Below are 23,044 nucleotides of genomic sequence, written 5' to 3' on the forward strand. Positions count from 1 at the left end.
CCTCATCTAGAGCATTTTGTTTTGTCGACATTTGTAAAGTTTACCGAAAAAATGTAATGTTCTGTTTCCATCAGACATTTTTTATTCGAAATGTACTTTACTTGCATGAAATGTTGGATGGAAACCTGGTTATATGGACAGCATATTCCCCTATTCACCTCTCCACACACACCAAACGGGAGAAAACGTACCTCAAAGGCAAACTGTTGAAGAACGGTGCCCACCGTTTTGAGGAAACGTGTCGTTTAGTAGCGCTACAAACCATCACGCAAATTAGCAAACGTTGAAGCGAAATGCATGCACCCCAGGTATGTTTGACAAGAGCTGATAATCAGAGAAGGGGACTGGCTGTAGCTAAATGGCGGGAAACAACGCAATGGCGTCTCCTTTCTCTGATTATCAGCTGTTGTCAAACACACCTGGGTCTAAATGTATTTAGTTTCACATACTATAAAACGTATTTTCGCATACCCGAAAAGCCTACTAACTATTTAGGACGCAAGCACGGGTATTCGGACAAGGGCAGTGAGTGTGTCAGAATCTTAGCGGCGCTCCGTGGCGAGATAGCTGTTTGTTTGACCTGGAGTTTTTGTATCTGAGCTGGTTGAGTTCTCAGGGTCTATCTGTGGGTGACAGACAGGATGATCCTTCTACTCCTCTCCCTGCTCCTGACTTGGACTCCAGTGATCGGGGCACAGCCGGACATCCATATGCCCTTCATGGAGCACCTTGACGTGGACAACAATGTCATCCTGAAGTGGGGGTTCAGCGAGGTCCAGGGCACCATCACGTTCCAGCTGACCTTCAAGACCACTGGCTGGGTGGGATTCGGGTTCAGCCCAAATGGAGACATGGCTGGAGCAGATATCGTTATTGGAGGGGTCGGACCAAAAGCCAACTACTTCAAGGTATCTAAACCATTAACCTGTAATCGTTACAATTAGACAAGTATCAGTGGTAATGTAGTAGTTTCTTGTAGAAGTAGCCCTAACCCTGCGTCCTAGCGTTTAGGTAGAGGCAGTTATGTTGTAGGTTTTAGGAATAGGCTACTGTGACAGTGTAGTGGTTTTCAACACCTCAAACATTTGGCAAACTACATGTGAATGTGTTGCACCTGGTCAAGTTTTAGAGAAGAGCTGAACTCTATATAACATTTTAAGTATAACTAGAAAAGGTTTTATGGTTGTGGTCAGTATACAAGCACACTATTCCAGATCGGTTTGCACGTTAGTTTAAATGGGGTTTCTAGCTGAAACAGTTGACGACTAGTAAGAAGGCTGCTTTTATGTAGGCTGCTCAATTATGATATTTTTTCACTAATCGGTCATTTGACTGATCAGATGACTTCTGAAGAAGATCTGGGAAAATCTGATTGGAAAATATTTTTAAATTGGGCTTCCTTTGTAAAGAAAGCTGTAGTGACCAGAATACCCCACATCCATGTCCCTGGCACGCACTGGGAGTCATGCAAATATGGTTGTAGTGTGACCAGTATTAGTGTCAGTTTCTTCAAGCAACCTGACCAGTGGCAGTCTGGACTTTCTGGTGTTGATAGCTTATGGTTCTGGTGCTACAGGTGGTGGCAGCAGCATAATAGTGATGATGAACAGTTTCTAAAGTTGTGCTTTCACCAAGCACACCTAATAAAACAAGTCTAGTAGGCTCTAGAAATACTCCAGATAACATCAGTATTTTTGTTGTATTTCCTTCAGGATTATCATGCCACAAGCAACGGATTTCCCTTGGTGGATGAGAAACAGGACTACACCCTCCTGTCCCTGACCGAGGCAGACGGTCAAACCACCATGACCTTCTGGAGGGCCATCCAGTCATGTGACAAGGATGACTTCCGCATTACCGTGAGTTAAGTTGGTGAAACCCTGAGCTAGACCATCTGTCATTTATATCCACTTACTAGTTATTTTATTGAGTAGTTCACCACAAACTGCATAAACATGGAGGCTTTTGTAACCCTACGTGGTTCTCGGAGATGAACAAACGTAGCATTTAAAAAGGCATTATTAAAGACTATGGAGTCATAACGTCAATGACAACATTATGTTGGATATGGTTCCCCAACTGGTGGCCCGCAGGGTGAATTTGGACCGCGGCTGGTTTTATTTGGCCTCCGACGTTATCAGAGGGAACAATTTTCATTGTTGGACATAAGACTGTAAACACTGGGAAATCCGCTGCAAGTGACTTTAATTTAAGAAATCTGTTCAAGTATTCCCACGGCGTAGACTCATGTGATCGTATACAAATATAAGCAAGGTTTGAAACGGCCGCCGATCATCCGCTCAAGAGAGAAATCGGCCCTTGAATCTTGTTGATGGCTGATATAGGCCCTACTTAGTGCCTACTAGGACTTTTCTAAACGCAGTCCTTAACCTGTTTTTTTTCTTCTGTTCTCTTGTATGTTTTGTTCGATCCCCATCATAGGACGGTCCATTGAAGCTGATCTATGCCTACGGGAAAACGGATGACATCGGCTACCATGGCAAAAGTAGGGGGACCAAGGAGGTGAACCTCCTCAACATGCCTAGCTTCAGCATCTCTGGCACCAGTCCCCCACGCGCAATAGAAAAGTGTCAATAATCTGTATTCATGATATATGAAAATGTCAATAAATTTAAGGAATAATTCACTCAACTACTCCTTCCTATGCGTAAAATGTTATGTCTTACCATGTTTGAACGCTTGGTGATGAAATGTTTCATCTTGGACTGGAAGCAAAATGTGAAAATCCAATGACTTTACTCTGAACAGAAATATGTAACAATTTCAAAGATTTTGCTGAGTTGTAAGGAAATCAGTCAATTTAAATAAATTAATCAGGCCCTAATCTTTGGATTTCACATGACTGGGAATACAGATGTGCATCTGTTGGTCAGATACCTTAAGATAGGGGTGTGGTGCAGGGGAAAAAGTCAGTATCTGGTGGGACAGCCATTTCCGTCATTAAGTGTGACACACACGTATAGTTGCTCAGGCTGATTGTGGAACGTTTTTTTCCGCTCGTCAACGGCTGTGCGACGTTCCTGGATATTGGCAGGAAATTGAACATTGTTGTACACCGATCCAGAGCTTCCCAAACATTTAATTGGTGACATGTCTGTGTATGCAGGCCATGGAAGAACTGGGATGTTGTCAGCTTCTTGGAATTGTGTAGAGATCCTTGCAACATGGGGCTGTGCGTTATGCTGAAAAATGAGGTGATTTAAACACAATGGATAGCTAAAATGGTCAAGAATGGCTACAGACCTATGTTGAGACTGACGGGAACATCCGGTTTTTAAATTAAAGCTCCAGGCAGCCTCTCCTTTTTAACAAATTCTCAAGGTCACCCCCTCTCCTAGGGAGGGTGACGTGTTCGATGCCAGTACAGCTAAGGGACGAAATAGTGGTTTGCTTCCTAAATTCGAGCCAATGACTTACGTAGTTGAACGTCACAAACTGACACTCATTTTCGTAAACAACGTTATGAAGGAGTGCCTTTGACGGCCCTCACATGCGCGGTTCCGAGCGAGACAACCATTTTACCCGTTTTAAGTGTTTCTGCTCATGAGTTTAGCAAGCATATGTCGCAATGTCATCCCCTACAAATGTGTTGGGCAGAAACTGCTTCTCCATTAGAAACCCCCATCTTTATATTGAAGGCTCTAGCCAACAGCTCGCTTAGTGTACTAGGGGGTAACTAGCCCCCTAGTACACTATGTAAATGGATAAAGTTCACACTTCATGGTAAAAGTACCGGGGTAATTGTTCCCCCGCCCCAATGGAGTAACTGACCAACGGAGGGTTTCTGTTACCCCGGTAGAAGATTATGGGATAGGGTTTCTCACAAGTGTGTTAAAACCCATTTAATCTGTTTTCTTTAATAAGTAATACTTAAAATGTAAGTCTAGATGTCTTATTTTAAATAAAATATGGGGAGAAAATGGTGTTGCACATGTCACCTATAATATCTGCACTATGAAAAGATTTGATGTAATGTCCCTCTTTTTAACTCACCTGTACATTAAATTTCTGCTAGCTTTTTCCATATAATCCATTATGTACAATTGCACTAAACATGATTTGAATAATGCAAGATTTTAAATCCCAGCAGTCTTTAAAATGACATTCAGGAAGAAAAAGTTTTTAATAGTTTTTAATTAATAGTTTTTAATAACCCCCCCAAAAAACACTTATTTACATAAGTATTCAGACCTTTTGCTATGAGACTCAAAATTGAGCTCTGGTGCATCCTGTTTCCATTGCTCATCCTTGAGCTGTTTTCTATAACTTGATTGGTGTCCACCTGTGGTAAATTAAATTGATTGGACATGATTTGGAAAGGCACACACCTGTCTAAACAATTGACAGTGCATGTCAGAGCAAAAACCAAACCATGAGGTTGAGGGAATTGTCCGTAGAGTTTCGAGACAGGATTGTGTCGAGGCACAGATCTGGGGAAGGGTACCAAAACATTTCTGCAGCTTTGAAGGTCCCCAAGAACATAGTGGACTCCATCATTCTTAAATGGAAGAAGTTTGGAACCACCAAGACTCTTCCTAGAGCTAGCAGCCAGGCCAAACTCAGCAGTCGGGGGAGAACAGCTCGCATAGTGTACTAGGGGGTAACTAGCCCCCCCTAAGAACTGTCTAGTTGCTGACACAAAGCAATGTTTGGAAAAAAATGTTATGTGGATGAAGGTCATGCTTACGCGAATAAACTATAAAGGGAAATAAATGGCTACAGTTCACACTTCATGAAATGTTTTTAGAAAAGGGGCATTTTTTTAAAGTACCGGGGTAACTGTCCCCCCAACCCCAATGGGGTAACTGGTCACTCTTACAGAGCTCCAGTGTTCATCTGTGGAGATGGGAGAACCTTCTAGAAGGATAGCAATCTCTGCAGCACTCCACCAATCAGGCCTTTATGGTAGAGTGCCCAGACAAAAGCCACTCCTCAGTAAAAGGCACATGACAGCCCGCTTGGAGTTTGCCAAAAGGCTCCTAAAGGACTCTCAGACCATTCGAAACAAGATTCTCTGGTCTGATGAAACCAAGATTGAACTCTTTGGCCTGAATGCCAATCTTCACGTCTGGAGGAAACCTGGCACCATCCCTACGATGAAGCATGGTGGTGGCAGCATCATGCTGTAGGAATGTTTTTCAGCGGCAGGGACTGGGAGACTAGTCAGGATAGAGGGAAAGATGAACTGAGCAAAGTACAGAGAGATCCTTGATGAAAACCTGCTCAAGATGGCTCAGGACCTCAGACTGGGGGTGAAGGTTCACCTTCCAACAGAACAACGACACTAAGCACACAGCCAAGACATCGCAGGAATGGCTTCAGGACAAGTCTCTGAATGTCCTTGAGTGGCCCAGCCAGAGCCCGGACGATCGAACATCTCTGGAGAGACCTGAAAATAGCTGTGCAGCGACGCTCCCCATCCAACCTGACAGAGCTTGAGAAGATCTGCAGAGAATAATGGGAGAAACTCCGCATTGATGAGGGGGGGAAAACAATTTAATACATTTTAGAATAAGGCTGTAACGTAACAAAATGTGGAAAAAGTAAATGGGTCTGAATACTTTCCGAATGCAGTGTAACTGATAACATTACATAACATTGGAATATAACATTTAAAAAACAATAACTCATAACTTAACAAATTAATTCAGTGTAACAATGATGTGGCAACTCTCTTATTATCTGCTATTGCACAATTCTAATTCTAATAAAATTAAATTTTATTGTCAACATGCACCAAATACAACAGGTGCAGACATTACAGTGAAATGCTTACTTACAGCCCTTAACCAACAGTGCATTTTTTTAAAAATGAAAAAGTAAAATAAAACAACAAAAAAGTGTTGATAAAAAAAGAGCAGAAGTAAAATTAAATAACAGTAGGGAGGCTATATATATACAGGGGGGTACCGGTGCAGAGTCAATGTGCGGGGGCACCGGCTAGTTGAGGTAGTTGAAGTAATATGTACATGTGGGTAGAGTTAAAGTGACTATGCATAAATAATTAACAGAGTAGCAGCAGCGTAAAAAGGATGGGGTGGGGGGGCAGTGCAAATAGTCCGGGTAGCCATGATTAGCTGTTCAGGAGTCTTATGGCTTGGGGGTAGAAGCTGTTGAGAAGTATTTTGGACCTAGACTTGGCACTCCGGTACCGCTTGCCGTGCGGTAGCAGAGAGAACAGTCTATGACTAGGGTGGCTGGAGTCTTTGACAATTTTGAGGGCCTTCCTCTGACACCGCCTGGTATAGAGGTCCTGGATGGCAGGAAGCTTGGCCCCAGTGATGTACTGGGCCGTACGCACTACTCTCTGTAGTGCCTTGCGGTCGGAGGCCAAGCAGTTGCCATACCAGGCGGTGATGCAACCAGTCAGGATGCTCTCGATGATGCAGATGTATAATTTTTTGAGGATCTGAGGACCCATGCCAAATCTTTTCAGTTGCCTGAGGGGGAATAGGCTTTGTCGTGCCCTCTTCACGACTGTCTTGGTGTGTTTGGACCATGATAGTTCGTTGGTGATGTGGACACCAAGGAACTTGAAGCTCTCAACCTGTTCCACTACAGCCCCGTCGATGAGAATGGGGGCGTGCTCAGTCCTCTTTTTTTTCCTGTAGTCCACAATCATCTCCTTTGTCCTGGTCACGTTGAGGGAGAGGTTGTTGTCCTGGCACCACACGGCCAGGTCTCTGACCTCCTCCCTATAGGCTGTCTCATCGTTGTCGGTGATCAGGCCTACGACTGTTGTGTCGTCGGCAAACTTAATGATGGTGTTGGAGTCGTGCCTGGCCATGCAGTCATGGGTGAACAGAGAGTACAGGAGGGGACTGAGCACGCACCCCTGAGGGGCCCCCGTGTTGAGGATCAGTGTGGCAGATGTGTTGTTACCTACCCTTACCACCTGGGGGCGGGCCGTCAGGAAGTCCAGGATCCAGTTGCAGAGGGAGGTGTTTAGTCCCAGGATCCTTAGCTTAGTGATGAGCTTAGAGGGCACTATGGTGTTGAATGCTGAGCTGTAGTCAATGAATAGCATTATCACGTAGGTGTTCCTCTTGTCCAGGTGGGAAAGGGCAGTGTGGAGTGCAATAGAGATTGCATCATCTGTGGATCTGTTGGGGCGGTATGCAAATTGGAGTGGGTCTAGGGTTTCTGGGATAATGCTGTTGATGTGAGCCATGACCAGCCTTTCAAAGCACTTCATGGCTACAGACGTCAGTGCTACGGGTCGGTAGTCATTTAGGCAGGTTATCTTAGAGTCCTTGGGCACGGGGACTATGGTGGTCTGCTTGAAACATGTTGGTATTACAGACTCAGTCAGGGACCTGTTGAAAATGTTAGTGAAGACACTTGCCAGTTGGTCAGCACATGCTCGGAGTACACGTCCTGGTAATCCGTCTGGCCCTGCGGCCTTGTGAATGTTGACCTGCTTAAAAGTCTTACTCACATCGGCTACGGAGAGCGTGATCACATAGTCATCCGGAACAGCTGGTGCTCTCATGCATGCTTCAGTGTTGCTTGCCTCAAAGCGAGCATAGAAGTGGTTTAGCTCGTCTGGTAGGCTTGTGTCACTGGGCAGCTCGCGGCTGTGCTTCCCTTTGTAGTCTGTAATAGTTTTCAAGCCCTGCCACATCCGACGAGCGTCAGAGCCAGTGTAGTACGATTCAATCTTAGTCCTGTATTGACTCTTTGCCTGTTTGATGGTTCGTCGGAGGGCATAGTGGGATTTCTTATAAGCGTCCGGGTTAGAGTCCCGTTCCTTGAAAGCGGCAGCTCTACCCTTTAGCTCAGTGCGGATGTTTCCTGTAATCCATGGCTTCTGGTTGGGGTATGTACGTACGGTCACTGTGGGGACGACATCATCGATGCACTTATTGATGAAGCCAGTGACTGATGTGGTGTACTCCTCAATGCTGTCTGAAGAATTCCGGAACATGTTCCAGTCTGTGCTAGCAAAACAGTCCTGTAGCTTAGCATCTGCGTCATCTGACCACTTTTTTATTAACCGAGTCACTGGTGCTTCCTGCTTTAGTTTTTGCTTATAAGCAGGAATCAGGAGGATAGAGTTATGGTCAGATTTGCCAAATGGAGGGCGAGGGAGAGCTTTGTATGCGTCTCTGTGTGTGGAGTAAAGGTGGTCTAGAGTTTTTTTTCCTCTGGTTGCACATTTAACATGCTGGTAGAAATTAGGTAGAACAGATTTAAGTTTCCCTGCATTAAAGTCCCCGGCCACTAGGAGCGCTGCATCTGGATGAGCGTTTTCCTGTTGATTTATGGCCTTGTACAACTCATTCAGTGCAATCTTAATGCCAGCATTGGTTTGTGGTGGTAAATAGACAGCTATGAAAAATATAGATGAAAACTCTCTTGGTAAATAGTGTGGTCTACAGCTTATCAGAAGGGGGAAAGGGGGAAAGGAGAAGATTAATTGTGTAAACATTGCATGAGTGTTGAAAAAACACTCTCATGGGTCATTTGAACATCACCTCAAGTGTTATATCTTAATATTCAGAGAGTGTTTCAATATTAACACTACAAAAAGTGTTAAATTAACACTGATGAGAGTGGACCTATATAAACACTGGAAGAATGTTAAAATTAACATGCCTGGTGTTAAATTAACACTTTTGCTGTGTAGGTATGTTCTTTACATTCATCATTAGCTCCAACCATTTCTCAATGTGTTCCACCTGAAATATTCTTTATCTTATATAAAAGTAGTAATTATCTTTAGTTACCTTTTTTTCCAATGTAATTTTGTATCATAATTGTGACATTATGCACTATATGAAAAGCCACATTTCGTATCAGTAGCTAGGTTTCCATCCATTTGACAACAGATTTTCATGTAATATTCTAAAATCCGTTAAAAGAAATATCCGCATTTTCACACATTCTCATGTTTCTGTCAGATAAAAGGCTGTGCGTGACAGCGGAGTGCACACGAAATACCTTTTGCGGTTAAATTCCCATGTACCTAATAAAAAATACAAGTTCAATGGGTTTCCATAGCATTTTCAACTCTACTGATGGTTTTCTCACCCCCGCAAAAATGCGTTATAGCGTGTGCACACTCTGGGATTGGCACGTGCGCTGTAACCAACAGCGCTATCTGCGCGCTTTTGGCTAGAGCGCACATACAGCCTACACATGATGAGATTATTAGCCTATTATTGTCAAAAGAGCGAGATAATTTTTATTTGTCAAATGGCAGCCAAGCATCGATTATCATTTCACCAGAATAAGACCCTTGATATTTCGTGGAAAGGAGCATCAAGCTCATCACCTGTGAAGTTCATCATAATTTATTTAATCTGTAACCTAATGAATCCCGATGAGTTTTAGTGGGGAGGACTACACAACATGTCATCGCGTGGCTCGAAGTCTACTTCCATATGATGGTTATTATATCAATATTTGCGCATAATAACCGACAATTTTAGCATCAATCATTTTACCTCCTCTAGTGCATTTTGTTTTGTCGACATTTGTAAAGTTTACCGAAAAAATGTAATGTTCTGTTTCCATCAGGCCTGTCATGACATTTTTTATTCGAAATGTACTTTACTTGCATGAAATGTTGGATGGAAACCTGGTTATATGGACAGCATATTCCCCTATTCACCTCTCCACACCCACCAAACGGGAGAAAACGTACCTCAAAGGCAAACTGTTGAAGAACGGTGCCCACCGTTTTGAGGAAACGTGTCGTTTAGTAGCGCTACAAACCATCACGCAAATTAGCAAACGTTGAAGCGAAATGCATGCACCCCAGGTATGTTTGACAAGAGCTGATAATCAGAGAAGGGGACTGGCTGTAGCTAAATGGCGGGAAACAACGCAATGGCGTCTCCTTTCTCTGATTATCATATGTTGTCAAACACACCTGGGTCTAAATTGATTTAGTTTCACATACTATAAAACGTATTTTCGCATACCCGAAAAGCCTACTAACTATTTAGGACGCAAGCACGGGTATTCGGACAAGGGCAGTGAGTGTGTCAGAATCTTAGCGGCGCTCCGTGGCGAGATAGCTGTTTGTTTGACCTGGAGTTTTTGTCTCTGAGCTGGTTGAGTTCTCAGGGTCTATCTGTGGGTGACAGACAGGATGATCCTTCTACTCCTCTCCCTGCTCCTGACTTGGACTCCAGTGATCGGGGCACAGCCGGACATCCATATGCCCTTCATGGAGCACCTTGACGTGGACAACAATGTCACCCTGAAGTGGGGGTTCAGGGAAGTCCAGGGCACCATCACGTTCCAGCTGACCTTCAAGACCACTGGCTTTGTGGGATTTGGATTCAGCCCAAATGGAGACATGGCTGGAGCGGATATCGTTATTGGAGGGGTCGGACCAAAAGCCAACTACTTCAAGGTATCGAAACCATTAACCTGTAATCGTTACAATTAGACAAGTATCAGTGGTAATGTAGTAGTTTCTTGTAGAAGTAGCCCTATATATGACCCTGCGTCCTAGCATTTAGGTAGAGGCAGTTATGTTGTAGGTCTTAGGAATAGGCTACTGTGACAGTGTAGTGGTTTTCAACACCTCAAACATTTGGCAAACTACATGTGAATGTGTTTCACCTAGTCAAGTTTTAGAGAAGAGCTGAACTCTATATAACATTTTAAGTATAACTAGAAAAGGTTTTATGGTTGTGGTCAGTATACAAGCACACTATTACAGATCGGTTTGCATGTTAGTTTAAATGGGGTTTCTAGCTAAAACAGTTGACGACTAGTAAGAAGGCTGCTTTTATGTAGGCTGCTCAATTATGATATTTTTTCACTAATCGGTCATTTGACTGATCAGAACTTCTGAAGAAGATCTGGGAAAATCTGATTGGAAAATATTTTTAAATTGGGCTTCCTTTGTAAAGAAAGCTGTAGTGACCAGAATTCCCCACATCCATGTCCCTGGCACGGACTGGGAGTCATGCAAATATGGCATTATTAAATACAATGGTTTCTTAACGTCAATGACACAACATTATGTAGGACAGGGTTCCCCAACTGGTGGCCCGTAAGCCAAATTTGGCCCGCGTTGGTTATATTTGGCCTGCGAAGTTATCCGTTTTTTTTATTTAAACATTTTCATTGTTGGACATAATCAGCTCCAAGTGACTTTAATTTGATTATGTTCAAGTATTCCTATGCATGGGAGCGTATACAAATGTAAGCAAGGTTTGAAATTATGTTAGTCAAACATCTGTTTGGGCTTCTTGCGGTCAACTTGCAGATTATTTGTAATTCTGTTCCGGCCGCCGATCATCCGCTCAAGAAAGAAATCGTCCCTTGGCTGAATCTAGTTGATGATGCCTGATATAGGCCCTACTTAGTGCCTACTAGGACTTTTCTAAACGCAGTCCTTAACCTGTTTTTTTCTTCTGTTCTCTTGTATGTTTTGTTCGATCCCCATCATAGGACAGTTCATTGAAGCTGATCTATGCCTACGGGAAAACGGATGACATCGGCTACCATGGCAAAAGTAGGGGGACCAAGGAGGTGAACCTGCTCAACATGCCTAGCTCCAGCCCCCTGGTCAGCAACTCTGGCGCCAGTCCCCCACGCGCAATAGAAAAGTGTCAATAATCTGTATTCATGATATATGTCAAATGTAAGGAACAATTCACTCAACAACTCCTTCCTATGCGTTAAATGTTATGTCTTAACCGGTTTGAACATTTGGTCATAAAATCTTTCCTTTTGGTCTTAGACTGGAAGCAAAATGTGAAAATCCAGTGAATTTACACGGAACAAAAATATAAATGCATCATTTTACTGAGATTTAAGGGAATCAGTCAATTGAAATAAATTAATCAGGCCCTACTCTATGGATTTCGCCGGACTGGGAGTACAGATGTGCATCTGTTGGTCAGACTGCTTAAAGGTAGGGGTGTGGAGCAGGAAAAAGTCAGTATCTGGTACGACAACCATTTCCGTCATGCAGTGCGACACCTCCTATGCCTAGAGTTGCTCACGCTGTTTGTGGAATGTTGTCCCACTCCTTTTCAATGGCTGTGCGATGTTGCTGGATATTGGCGGGAACTGGAACGCTCTGTCGTACACCGATCCAGAGCATCCCAAACGTGTTCAATGGGTGACTTGTCTGTATTTAGGCTGTGGAAGAACTGGGATATTGTCAGCTTCCCGGAATTGTGTACAGATCCTTGAGACATGGGGCTGTGCATTATGCTGAAACATGAGGTGATGGTGCCGGATGAATGGCACAAAAATGGGCCTCAGGCTCTCATCAAAGTATCACTGGGCATTCAAATTGACTTAAAATACTCTTGTCTGTAGCGTATGCCTTCCCATACCAAAACCCCACCGCCACGTTGACATCAGCAAACCGCTCGCCCACACGACACAATACACGCGGTATGGCCGTTATACTTTGGAACTGGGATTAACCTGTGAAAAGCACTCTTCACCGTGCCAGTGGCCATTGCAGGTGAACATTTGCCCACTGAAGTCGGTTACGACGCCAAACTGCAGTCAGGTCAAGACCCTGGTGAGGACGATGAGCTTCCCTGAGACGGTTTCTGACAGTTTGTGCAGTATTTCTTCGGTTCTGCAAACCCAGTTTCATTAGCTGTACAGGGTGGCTGATCTTAGACGATCCCGCAGGTGAAGAAGCTGGATGTGGCGATCCTGGTCTGGCTTGGTTACATGAGGTCTGCGGTTGTGAGGCCGGCCAAATTCTCTAAAATAATGGAGGTGGCTTATGGTAGAGAAATTAACATTAAATTATCTGCCAACAGCTCTGGTGGGCATTCCTGTAGTCAGCATGCCAATTGCACACTCAACTTGAGACATCTGTGGAATTGTGACCAAACTGCTAATTTTAGAGTGGCCTTTTCTTGTCCCCAGCACAAGGTGCACCTGTGTAATGATGCTGTTTAATCAGCTTCTTGATATTCTCCCATCTCCATAGATGAACACTGGAGCTCTGTAAGAGTGACCAGTTACCCCGTTGGGGGGACAGTTACCCCGGTACTTTAAAAAAATGCCCCTTTTCTAAAAACATTTCATGAAGTGTGAACTGTAGCCATTTATTTCCCTTTATAGTTTATTTGCGTAAGCATGACCTTCATCCACATAACATTTTTTTCCAAACATTGCTTTGTGTCAGCAACTAGACAGTTCTTAGGGGGGGCTAGTTACCCCCTAGTACACTATGCGAGCTGTTCTCCCCCGATTGCTGAGTTTGGCCTGGCTGCTAGCTCTAGGAAGAGTCTTGGTGGTTCCAAACTTCTTCCATTTAAGAATGATGGAGTCCACTATGTTCTTGGGGACCTTCAAAGCTGCAGAAATGTTTTGGTACCCTTCCCCAGATCTGTGCCTCGACACAATCCTGTCTCGAAGCTCTACGGACAATTCCCTCAACCTCATGGTTTTGTTTTTGCTCTGACATGCACTGTCAACTGTTTAGACAGGTGTGTGCCTTTCCAAATCATGTCCAATCAATTTAATTTACCACAGGTGGACACCAATCAAGTTATAGAAAACAGCTCAAGGATGAGCAATGGAAACAGGATGCACCGGAGCTCAATTTTGAGTCTCATAGCAAAAGGTCTGAATACTTATGTAAATAAGTGTTTTTCGGGGGGGTTATTTTTGTACACATTTGCAAACATTTCTAAAAACCTGTTTTCGCTTTGTCATTATGGGACATTGTGTTTGCATTGATGAGGAAAACAATTAATTTAATCCATTTAAGAATAAGGCTGTAACATAACAAAATATGGAAAAAGGGATGGGGTCTGAATACTTTCCGAATGCACTGTATATTCCATTCCAATGAATAATTGTTTTAATTAAAAACTATTAACTTTTTCTTCCTGAATGTCATTTTAAAGACTGCTGGGATTTAAAATCTTGCATTATTCAAATCATGTTTAGTGCAATTGTACATAATGGATTATATGGAAAAAGCAAGCAGAAAATTAATGTACAGGTGAGTTAAAGAGGGACTTTACATCAAATCTTTTCATAGTGCAGATATTATAGGTGACATGTGCAACACCATTTTCTCCCCATATTTTATTTAAAATAAGATATCTAGACTTACATTTTAAGTATTACTTATTAAAGAAAACAGATTAAATGGGTTTTAACACACTTGTGAGAACCCTATCCCATAATCTTCTACCAGGGTAACAGAAACACTCCGTTGGTCAGTTACTCCATTGGGGCGGGGGAACAATTACCCCGGTACTTTTACCATGAAGTGTGAACTTTAGCCATTTACATAGTGTACTAGGGGGCTAGTTACCCCCTAGTACACTAAGCGAGCTGTTGGCTAGAGCCTTCAATATAAAGATGGGCAGAAACTGCTTCTCCATTAGAAACCCCCAACACATTTGTAGGGGATGACATTGCGACATATGCTTGCTAAACTCATGAGCAGAAACACTTAAATCGGGTCAAATGGTTGTCTCGCTCGGAACCGCGCATGTGAGTGCCGTCAAAGGCACTCCTTCATAACGTTGTTTACGAAAATGACAGTGTCAGTTTGTCACTTTCACGTTCAACTACGTAAGTCATTGGCTCGAATTTAGGAAGCAAACTACTATTTCGTCCCTTAGCTGTACTGGCATCGAACACGTCACCCTCCCTAGGAGAGGGGGTGACCTTGAGAATTTGTTGAAAAGGAGAGGCTGCCTGGAGCTTTAATTTAAAAACCGGATGTTCCCGTCAGTCTCAACATAGGTCTGTAGCCATTCTAGCTATCCATTGTAAGTGTTTAAATCACCTCATTTTTCAGCATAACGCACAGCCCCATGTTGCAAGGATCTCTACACAATTCCAAGAAGCTGACAACATCCCAGTTCTTCCATGGCCTGCATACACAGACATGTCACCAATTAAATGTTTGGGAAGCTCTGGATCGGTGTACAACAATGTTCCATTTCCTGCCAATATCCAGGAACGTCGCACAGCCGTTGATTAGCGGAAAAAAACGTTCCACAATCAGCCTGAGCAACTATACGTATGTGTCACACTTAATGACGGAAATGGCTGTCCCACCAGATGCTGACTTTTTCCCCTGCACCACACCCCTATCTTAAGGTATCTGACCAACAGATGCACATCTGTATTCCCAGTCATGTGAAATCCATAGATTAGGGCCTGATTAATTTATTTCAATTGACTGATTTCCTTACAACTCAGCAAAATCTTTGAAATTGTTACATATTTCTGTTCAGAGTAAAGTCATTGGATTTTCACATTTTGCTTCCAGTCCAAGATGAAACATTTCATCACCAAGCGTTCAAACATGGTAAGACATAACATTTTACGCATAGGAAGGAGTAGTTGAGTGAATTATTCCTTAAATTTATTGACATTTTCATATATCATGAATACAGATTATTGACACTTTTCTATTGCGCGTGGGGGACTGGTGCCAGAGTTGCTGAAGCTAGGCATGTTGAGGAGGTTCACCTCCTTGGTCCCCCTACTTTTGCCATGGTAGCCGATGTCATCCGTTTTCCCGTAGGCATAGATCAGCTTCAATGGACCGTCCTATGATGGGGATCGAACAAAACATACAAGAGAACAGAAGAAAAAAAACAGGTTAATGACTGCGTTTAGAAAAGTCCTAGTAGGCACTAAGTAGGGCCTATATCAGCCATCAACAAGATTCAGCCAAGGGCCGATTTCTCTCTTGAGCGGATGATCGGCGGCCGTTTCAAACCTTGCTTACATTTGTATACGATCACATGAGTCTACGCCGTGGGAATACTTGAACAGATTTCTTAAATTAAAGTCACTTGCAGCGGATTTCCCAGTGTTTACAGTCTTATGTCCAACAATGAAAATTGTTCCCTCTGATAACGTCGGAGGCCAAATAAAACCAGCCGCGGTCCAAATTCAACCTGCGGGCCACCAGTTGGGGAACCATATCCAACATAATGTTGTCATTGACGTTATGACTCCATATTCTTTAATAATGCCTTTTTAAATGCTATGTTTGTTCATCTCTGAGAACCACGTAGGGTTACAAAAGCCTCCATGTTTATGCAGTTTGTGGTGAACTAATCAATAAAATAACTAGTAAGTGGATATAAATGACAGATGGTCTAGCTCAGGGTTTCACCAACTTAACTCACGGTAATGCGGAAGTCATCCTTGTCACATGACTGGATGGCCCTCCAGAAGGTCATGGTGGTTTGACCGTCTGCCTCGGTCAGGGACAGGAGGGTGTAGTCCTGTTTCTCATCCACCAAGGGAAATCCGTTGCTTGTGGCATGATAATCCTGAAGGAAATACAACAAAAATACTGATGTTATCTGGAGTATTTATAGAGCCTACTAGACTTGTGTTTTATTAGGTGTGCTTGGTGAAAGCACAACTTTAGAAACTGTTCATTATCACTATTATGCTGCTGCCACCACCTGTAGCACCAGAACCATAAGCTATCAACACCAGAAAGTCCAGACTGCCACTGGTCAGGTTGCTTGAAGAAACTGATACTAATACTGGTCACACTACAACCATATTTGCATGACTCCCAGTGCGTGCCAGGGACATGGATGTGGGGAATTCTGGTCACTACAGCTTTCTTTACAAAGGAAGCCCAATTTAAAAATATTTTCCAATCAGATTTTCCCAGATCTTCTTCAAAATGTTCTGATCAGTCAAATGACCGATTAGTGAAAAAATATCATAATTGAGCAGCCTACATAAAAGCAGCCTTCTTACTAGTCGTCAACTGTTTCAGCTAGAAACCCCATTTAAACTAACATGCAAACCGATCTGGAATAGTGTGCTTGTATACTGACCACAACCATAAAACCTTTTCTAGTTATACTTAAAATGTTATATAGAGTTCAGCTCTTCTCTAAAACTTGACCATGTGCAACACATTCACATGTAGTTTGCCAAATGTTTGAGGTGTTGAAAACCACTACACTGTCACAGTAGCCTATTCCTAAGACCTACAACATAACTGCCTCTACCTAAATGCTAGGACGCAGGGTCATATATAGGGCTACTTCTACAAGAAACTACTACATTACCACTGATACTTGTCTAATTGTAACGATTACAGGTTAATGGTTTAGATACCTTGAAGTAGTTGGCTTTTGGTCCGACCCCTCCAATAACGATATCTGCTCCAGCCATGTCTCCATTTGGGCTGAACCCGAATCCCACCCAGCCAGTGGTCTTGAAGGTCAGCTGGAACGTGATGGTGCCCTGGACCTCGCTGAACCCCCACTTCAGGATGACATTGTTGTCCACGTCAAGGTGCTCCATGAAGGGCATATGGATGTCCGGCTGTGCCCCGATCACTGGAGTCCAAGTCAGGAGCAGGGAGAGGAGTAGAAGGATCATCCTGTCTGTCACCCACAGATAGACCCTGAGAACTCAACCAGCTCAGAGACAAAAACTCCAGGTCAAACAAACAGCTATCTCGCCACGGAGCGCCGCTAAGATTCTGACACACTCACTGCCCTTGTCCGAATACCCGTGCTTGCGTCCTAAATAGTTAGTAGGCTTTTCGGGTATGCGAAAATACGTTTTATAGTATGTGAAACTAAATACATTTAGACCCAGGTGTGTTTGACAACAGCTGATAATCAGAGAAAGGAGACGCCATTGCGTTGTTTCCCGCCATTTAGCTACAGCCAGTCCCCTTCTCTGATTATCAGCTCTTGTCAAACATACCTGGGGTGCATTCATTTCGTTTTTTACGTTTGCTAATTTGCATGACGGTTTGTAGCGCTACTGAACGACACTTTCCCACAAAACGGTGGGCACCGTTCTTCAACAGTTTTCCTTTGAGGTACGTTTTCTCCCGTTTGGTGGGTGTGGAGAGGTAATAGGGGAATATGCTGTCCATATAACCAGGTTTCCATCCAACATTTCATGAGAGTAAAGTACATTTCGGATAAAAAAATGTCATGACAGGCCTGATGGAAACAGAACATCACATTTTTCCGGTAAACTTTCCAAATGTCGTCAAAACAAAATGCACTAGACGAGGTATGATCTTTTTGTGTCAGTAAAATGAATTATGCAAAAAAGTCGGTGGAAACGCAATTATGCGCAAATATTGATATAATAACCATCATATGGAAGTAAACGTCGAGTCACGCGATGACATGTTGTGTAGTCCTCCCCACTACGACTCATCGGGAAAGCATGCAGTTTATTAGGTTACAGATTAAAGAAATTATGATGAACTTCACAGGGTTGTGAAAGTGCAAGGTGATGAGCTCGATGCTCCTTTCCACTAAATATCGAGGGTCTTATTCTGGTGACATGATAATCGATGCTTGGCTGCCAAGTAAAAATAATCTCGCTTTTTTGTCAATAATAGGCTAATAATCTCATCATGTTCCATGTAGGCTGTATAAGGCCTCCTGTAGCTCAGTTGGTAGAGCATTGCTTACAACGCCAGGGTTGTGGGTTCGTTTCCCACGGGGGGCCAGTATGAAAAATGTATGCACTCATTAACTGTAAGTCGCTCTGGATAAGAGCGTCTGCTAAAGAGGTAAATGTACGCTCTAGCTGTTGGCTACAGCGCACGTGCCAATACCAGAGTGTGCACACGCTATAACGCATTTTTGTTGGGGTGAGAAAACCATCAGTAGAGTTGAAAATGCTATGGAAACCCACTGAACTTGTATTTTTTATTAGGTACATGGGAATTTCACCGCAAAAGGTATTTTGTGTGCACTACTTTGTCACGCACAGCCTTTTAACTGCAACAAGTCAATTTGAGAAACAGGAGAAGTTGTGAAAATGCGGATATTATTTTTTAACGGATTTTATAATATTCACATTAATATCTGTTGCCAATTGGATGGAAACCTAGCTACTGATCCGAAATCATTATTCTTTGCAGCTTTTCATATAGTGCATAATGTCACAATTATGATACAAAATTACATTGGAAAAAGATAACTAAAGAGAATTACTACTTTTATGTAAGATAAAGAATATTATCAGGTGGAACACATTGAGAAATGGTTGGAGCTAAAGTATATGAATATAAAGAACATACTTATAGCTTACACAGCAAATTTGAAATTGTTAATTTAACACCAGGCATGTTAATTTTAACATTCTTCCAGTGTTTATATAGGTCCACTCTCATCAGTGTTAATTTAACACTTTTTGTAGTGTTAATATTGAAACACTGAATGTTAAGATATAACACTTCAGGTGATGTTCAAATGACCCATGGGAGTGTTTTTTCAACACCCTCAGTGTTGAGGATCAACTCTAGAGAATGCATCCTGTAGCTGAATTGACACCAGGAAGTGCTAAATATTCACACTAGGAAATAACCATTTTTTGTCTGGTTCTCTCCCACTCATAAATCAAGCCTGCAAGTTATAGGTGAATTAAACCGAAGCAATAAAGGATTCGTTACAAGAGTAGGTCACTCTGGATAAGAGCGTCTGCTAAATTACGTAAATGTAAATGTAAGAGTAGTGACTCTGCTTTGTTTCATTTATTTAGGCCACAAAGAGAGGGTGCGTCAGTGAAAACAGTGCATCACAGGCACATTCAAATGAAAAAGGTGCATCACAGGCACATTCAAATGAAATCAGTGCATCACAGGCACATTCAAATGAAATCAGTGCATCACAGGCGCCTCTGTACTTGTACTATACGAGAACAAGAGTATTTGCAGAGTTGCTATTTAACATAAGTGGAAGTCCTCCTAAGTCTATTACTCAATCATGTCAAACAAAGGAACAACATAAAGGCTCTCATCAGCACCATAAGCACTTTGAAGGACAAAAGGCATATTACATTTCACATCATCAACTTTGACAACAACTTTGTCATCAACACCATCAAACACTGTGAATGCATGGTAATGTTCACTGAAATTATCAGTATGCAACTTGTCCAGCAATAGGTATACAATATTGTCAACCACAATGATCTTAGTTATTTGACAAAAGACTGGCATTTCATGCTACATCTTACTGCAAACTAACAGTCCCTCTCTGTACTCTGTGCCATCCATCTTAACCCAGCTGGTAGAGTAAATGGCTTTCTGCATAGGACCTGAAGTGACCCTGCCAACTCCTCACCACCATTAAAATCATTCAGGGAAAATGGTTTAATCGGTCCATACTCAATATGTTTCAATGGTGATGTCTCCCAGTGATGGCCTATAGCAAATGTGTGTTTTTTGGCAAGGTACTTAGTAATGTTCTTGAAGTTTTTGAGGGTGTTATTAAAGAGTTTGCGCTTTGCCTCAAACCTCATGCTCCACATATGTAATAAAGGACCGATTTGTCTTATGCATGCTGGGTAATCTATCATAAAGTGATGTTAGGGTATTACGTTTTTATGTGGGTACAACGGTTTGAAAAGTGTGTGATGTTCAATTATCAAATGCTTTAGATACACAGTCATGCTCTGGCTAAGAAAATGGGAAAAAACAATGTTGATTATTTGCAGTAAGATGAGCAGCAAATTCCAGTTCTCATTTCCTGGTGGAACAACATCACCCAAAATCAAGGGAACGTTTCTCACAAGACACAGAGTTTGAATAGAAATAAGTGCTATGCTATTTCCACTGTTCTCTAGGTTGACTTTAGTTGGACGGTTTTTGCACTCCAAGTACCCATAGTCAAATGAGTAGATTCTAGAGAAGCGCACGTTTTGAAATAACATTTTCTGAGGCATACAGTGGCTTACGAAAGTATTCACCCCCCTTGGCATTTTTCCTATTTTGTTGCCTTACAACCTGGAATTAAAATTGATTTTTGGGGGTTTGTATAATTTGATGTACACAACTTTCCTACCACTTTGAAGAAGCAAAATATTTATTTTTGTGAAACAAACAAGAAATAAGACAAAAAAAAGCGTGCATAACTATTGACCCCCCCAAAGTCAATACTTTGTAGAGCCACATTTTGCAGCAATTACAGCTGCAAGTCTCTTGGGGTATCTCTCTATAAGCTTGGCACACTTAGCCACTGGGATTTTTGCCCATTCTTCAAGGCAAAACTGCTCCTTCAAGTTGGATGGGTTCCGCTGGTGTACAGCAATCTTTAAGTCATACCACAGATTCTCAATTGGATTGAGGTCTGGGCTTTGACTAGGCAATTCCAAGACATTTAAATGTTTCCCCTTAAACCACGCGAGTGCTGCTTTAGCAGTATGCTTAGGGTCATTGTCCTGCTGGAAGGTGAACCTCTGTCCCAGTCTCAAATCTCTGGAAGACTGAAACAGTTTTCCTTCAAGAATTTCCCTGTATTTAGCGCCATCCATCATTCCTTCAATTCTGACCAGTTTCCCAGTCCCTGCCAATGAAAAACATCCCCACAGCATGATGCTGCCACCACCATGCTTCACTGTTCACTGTGGGGATGGTGTTCTCAGGGTGATGAGAGGTGTTGGGTTTGCGCCAGACATAGCTTTTTACTTGATGGCCAAAAAGCTCAATTTTTGTCTCATCTGACCAGAGTACCTTCTTCCATATGTTCGGAGAGTCTCCCACATGCCTTCTGGCGAACACCAAACGTGTTTGCTCATTTTTTTCTTTAAGCAATGGCTTTTTTCTGACCACTCTTCTGTAAAGCTCAGCTCTGTGGAGTGTACGACTTAAAGTGGACCTATGGACAGATACTCCAATCTCCGCTGTGGAGCTTTGCAGCTCCTTCAGGGTTATTGTTGGTCTCTTTGTTGCCTCTCTGATTAATGCCCTCCTTGCCTGGACAGTGATTTTTGGTGGGCGGCCCTCTCTTGGCAGGTTTGTTGTGGTGTCATATTTGTTCAATTTTTTAATTATGGATTTAATGGTGCTCAGTGGGATGTTCAAAGTTTCAGATATTTTTTTAGAACCCAACCCTGATCTGTACTTCTCCACAAGTTCTCTGACCTGTTTGGAGAGCTCCTTGGTCTTCATGGTGCCACTTGCTTGTTGGGGTCCATTGCTTAGTGGTGTTGCAGACTCTGGGGCCTTTCAGAACAGGTGTATATATACTTAGATCATGTGACAGATCATTTGACACTTAGATTGCTCACAGATGGACTTTATTTAACTAATTATGTGACTTCTGAAGGTAATTGGTTGCACCAGATCTTATTTAGGGACTTCATAGCAAAGGGGGTGAATACATATGCACGCACCACTTTTCCGTTATTTATTTTTTAGAATTTTTTGAAACAAGTTATTTTTTTAATTTCACTTCACCAATTTGGACTAATTTGTGTATGTCAATTACATGAAATACAAATAGAAATCAATTTAAATTACAGGTTGTAATGCAACAAAATAGAAAAAACGCCAAGGGGGATGAATACTTTTACAAGGCACTGTATTCAAATAACAATTTAAACTCAAACTGAGCCACCCCTTCAAGAATGTCATGCATTATGTCCACAGAAAAATTACTACAAACATGGAAGTGCTGCAAACTGTTTAGTTTAGAATATTTCTTTACACCGTACACAGATGGGAGCTGTGGGTCTGATTGCAAATGATTCAAATACATTTCAAATTGATCTTTACCACGCAAGACAATATTACGGTCATCCTCACTGTAAACCGTCTGAGCATTAGACTTTTCTATCAAACAGAACCGGCAAAAGTATTGACCACTGAAGGACTCTGTGAAACCAAGGACTGCATGCATACTCAAATTGTCTCCAGTTATTTGGTAGATAGTGCCATAAACTCTATCAGTTAAAAAAGTCACATTTACACCATCACTCTCCAGTTTATTTACATCATTAACCAAGGGCTTTATAACATATTTCTTTAGATCTTGATAATGAAATAATGACACTAAATGAATATTCATCACAGCAGAGTTAAACTTGGGTGGCAGATTCCTGAGGACAAAATAAATGGCACCTATCTTGTAAACACCATGCTTGGATCTAAGCAGGTTGGCAGTTTCAAAGTCATCATAGTACAATTGGATCTGTAAAGCATTTCTATGTTTTGAGAACAAGGGATGAGTCTTCAAGTAACTTCCAACACAAAAGTCTTCATAAGTGTCTTCCACAGATGTATACCTATATGCATTTTCCAATAACTTACACA

General features: G+C 42.3%; 2 protein-coding genes across 2 annotated transcripts; one reads left to right on the plus strand and one right to left on the minus strand.

Moving 5' to 3' along the window:
• Nucleotides 1-350: 350 nt before the first annotated feature.
• On the plus strand, nucleotides 351-2,652 carry LOC311144244 (DBH-like monooxygenase protein 2 homolog). Its single transcript, XM_084180254.1, has 3 exons — nucleotides 351-908; nucleotides 1,713-1,859; nucleotides 2,443-2,652. Exons 1-3 carry the CDS (start codon nucleotides 642-644, stop codon nucleotides 2,596-2,598), a joined length of 570 nt encoding a protein of 189 aa, XP_084036380.1. The 5' UTR covers nucleotides 351-641; the 3' UTR covers nucleotides 2,599-2,652.
• Nucleotides 2,653-15,333: 12,681 nt separating this feature from the next.
• Nucleotides 15,334-17,646, minus strand: LOC311144523 (DBH-like monooxygenase protein 2 homolog). The gene is made up of 3 exons (XM_084180549.1): nucleotides 17,089-17,646; nucleotides 16,131-16,277; nucleotides 15,334-15,543 (listed from the first exon to the last, which is right to left on the minus strand). Exons 1-3 carry the CDS (start codon nucleotides 17,353-17,355, stop codon nucleotides 15,388-15,390), a joined length of 570 nt encoding a protein of 189 aa, XP_084036675.1. The 5' UTR covers nucleotides 17,356-17,646; the 3' UTR covers nucleotides 15,334-15,387.
• Nucleotides 17,647-23,044: the final 5,398 nt, after the last annotated feature.

Source organism: Coregonus lavaretus, assembly GCF_964263955.1.
Source record: "Coregonus lavaretus genome assembly, chromosome: 17".
Lineage (NCBI taxonomy): Eukaryota > Metazoa > Chordata > Actinopteri > Salmoniformes > Salmonidae > Coregonus > Coregonus lavaretus.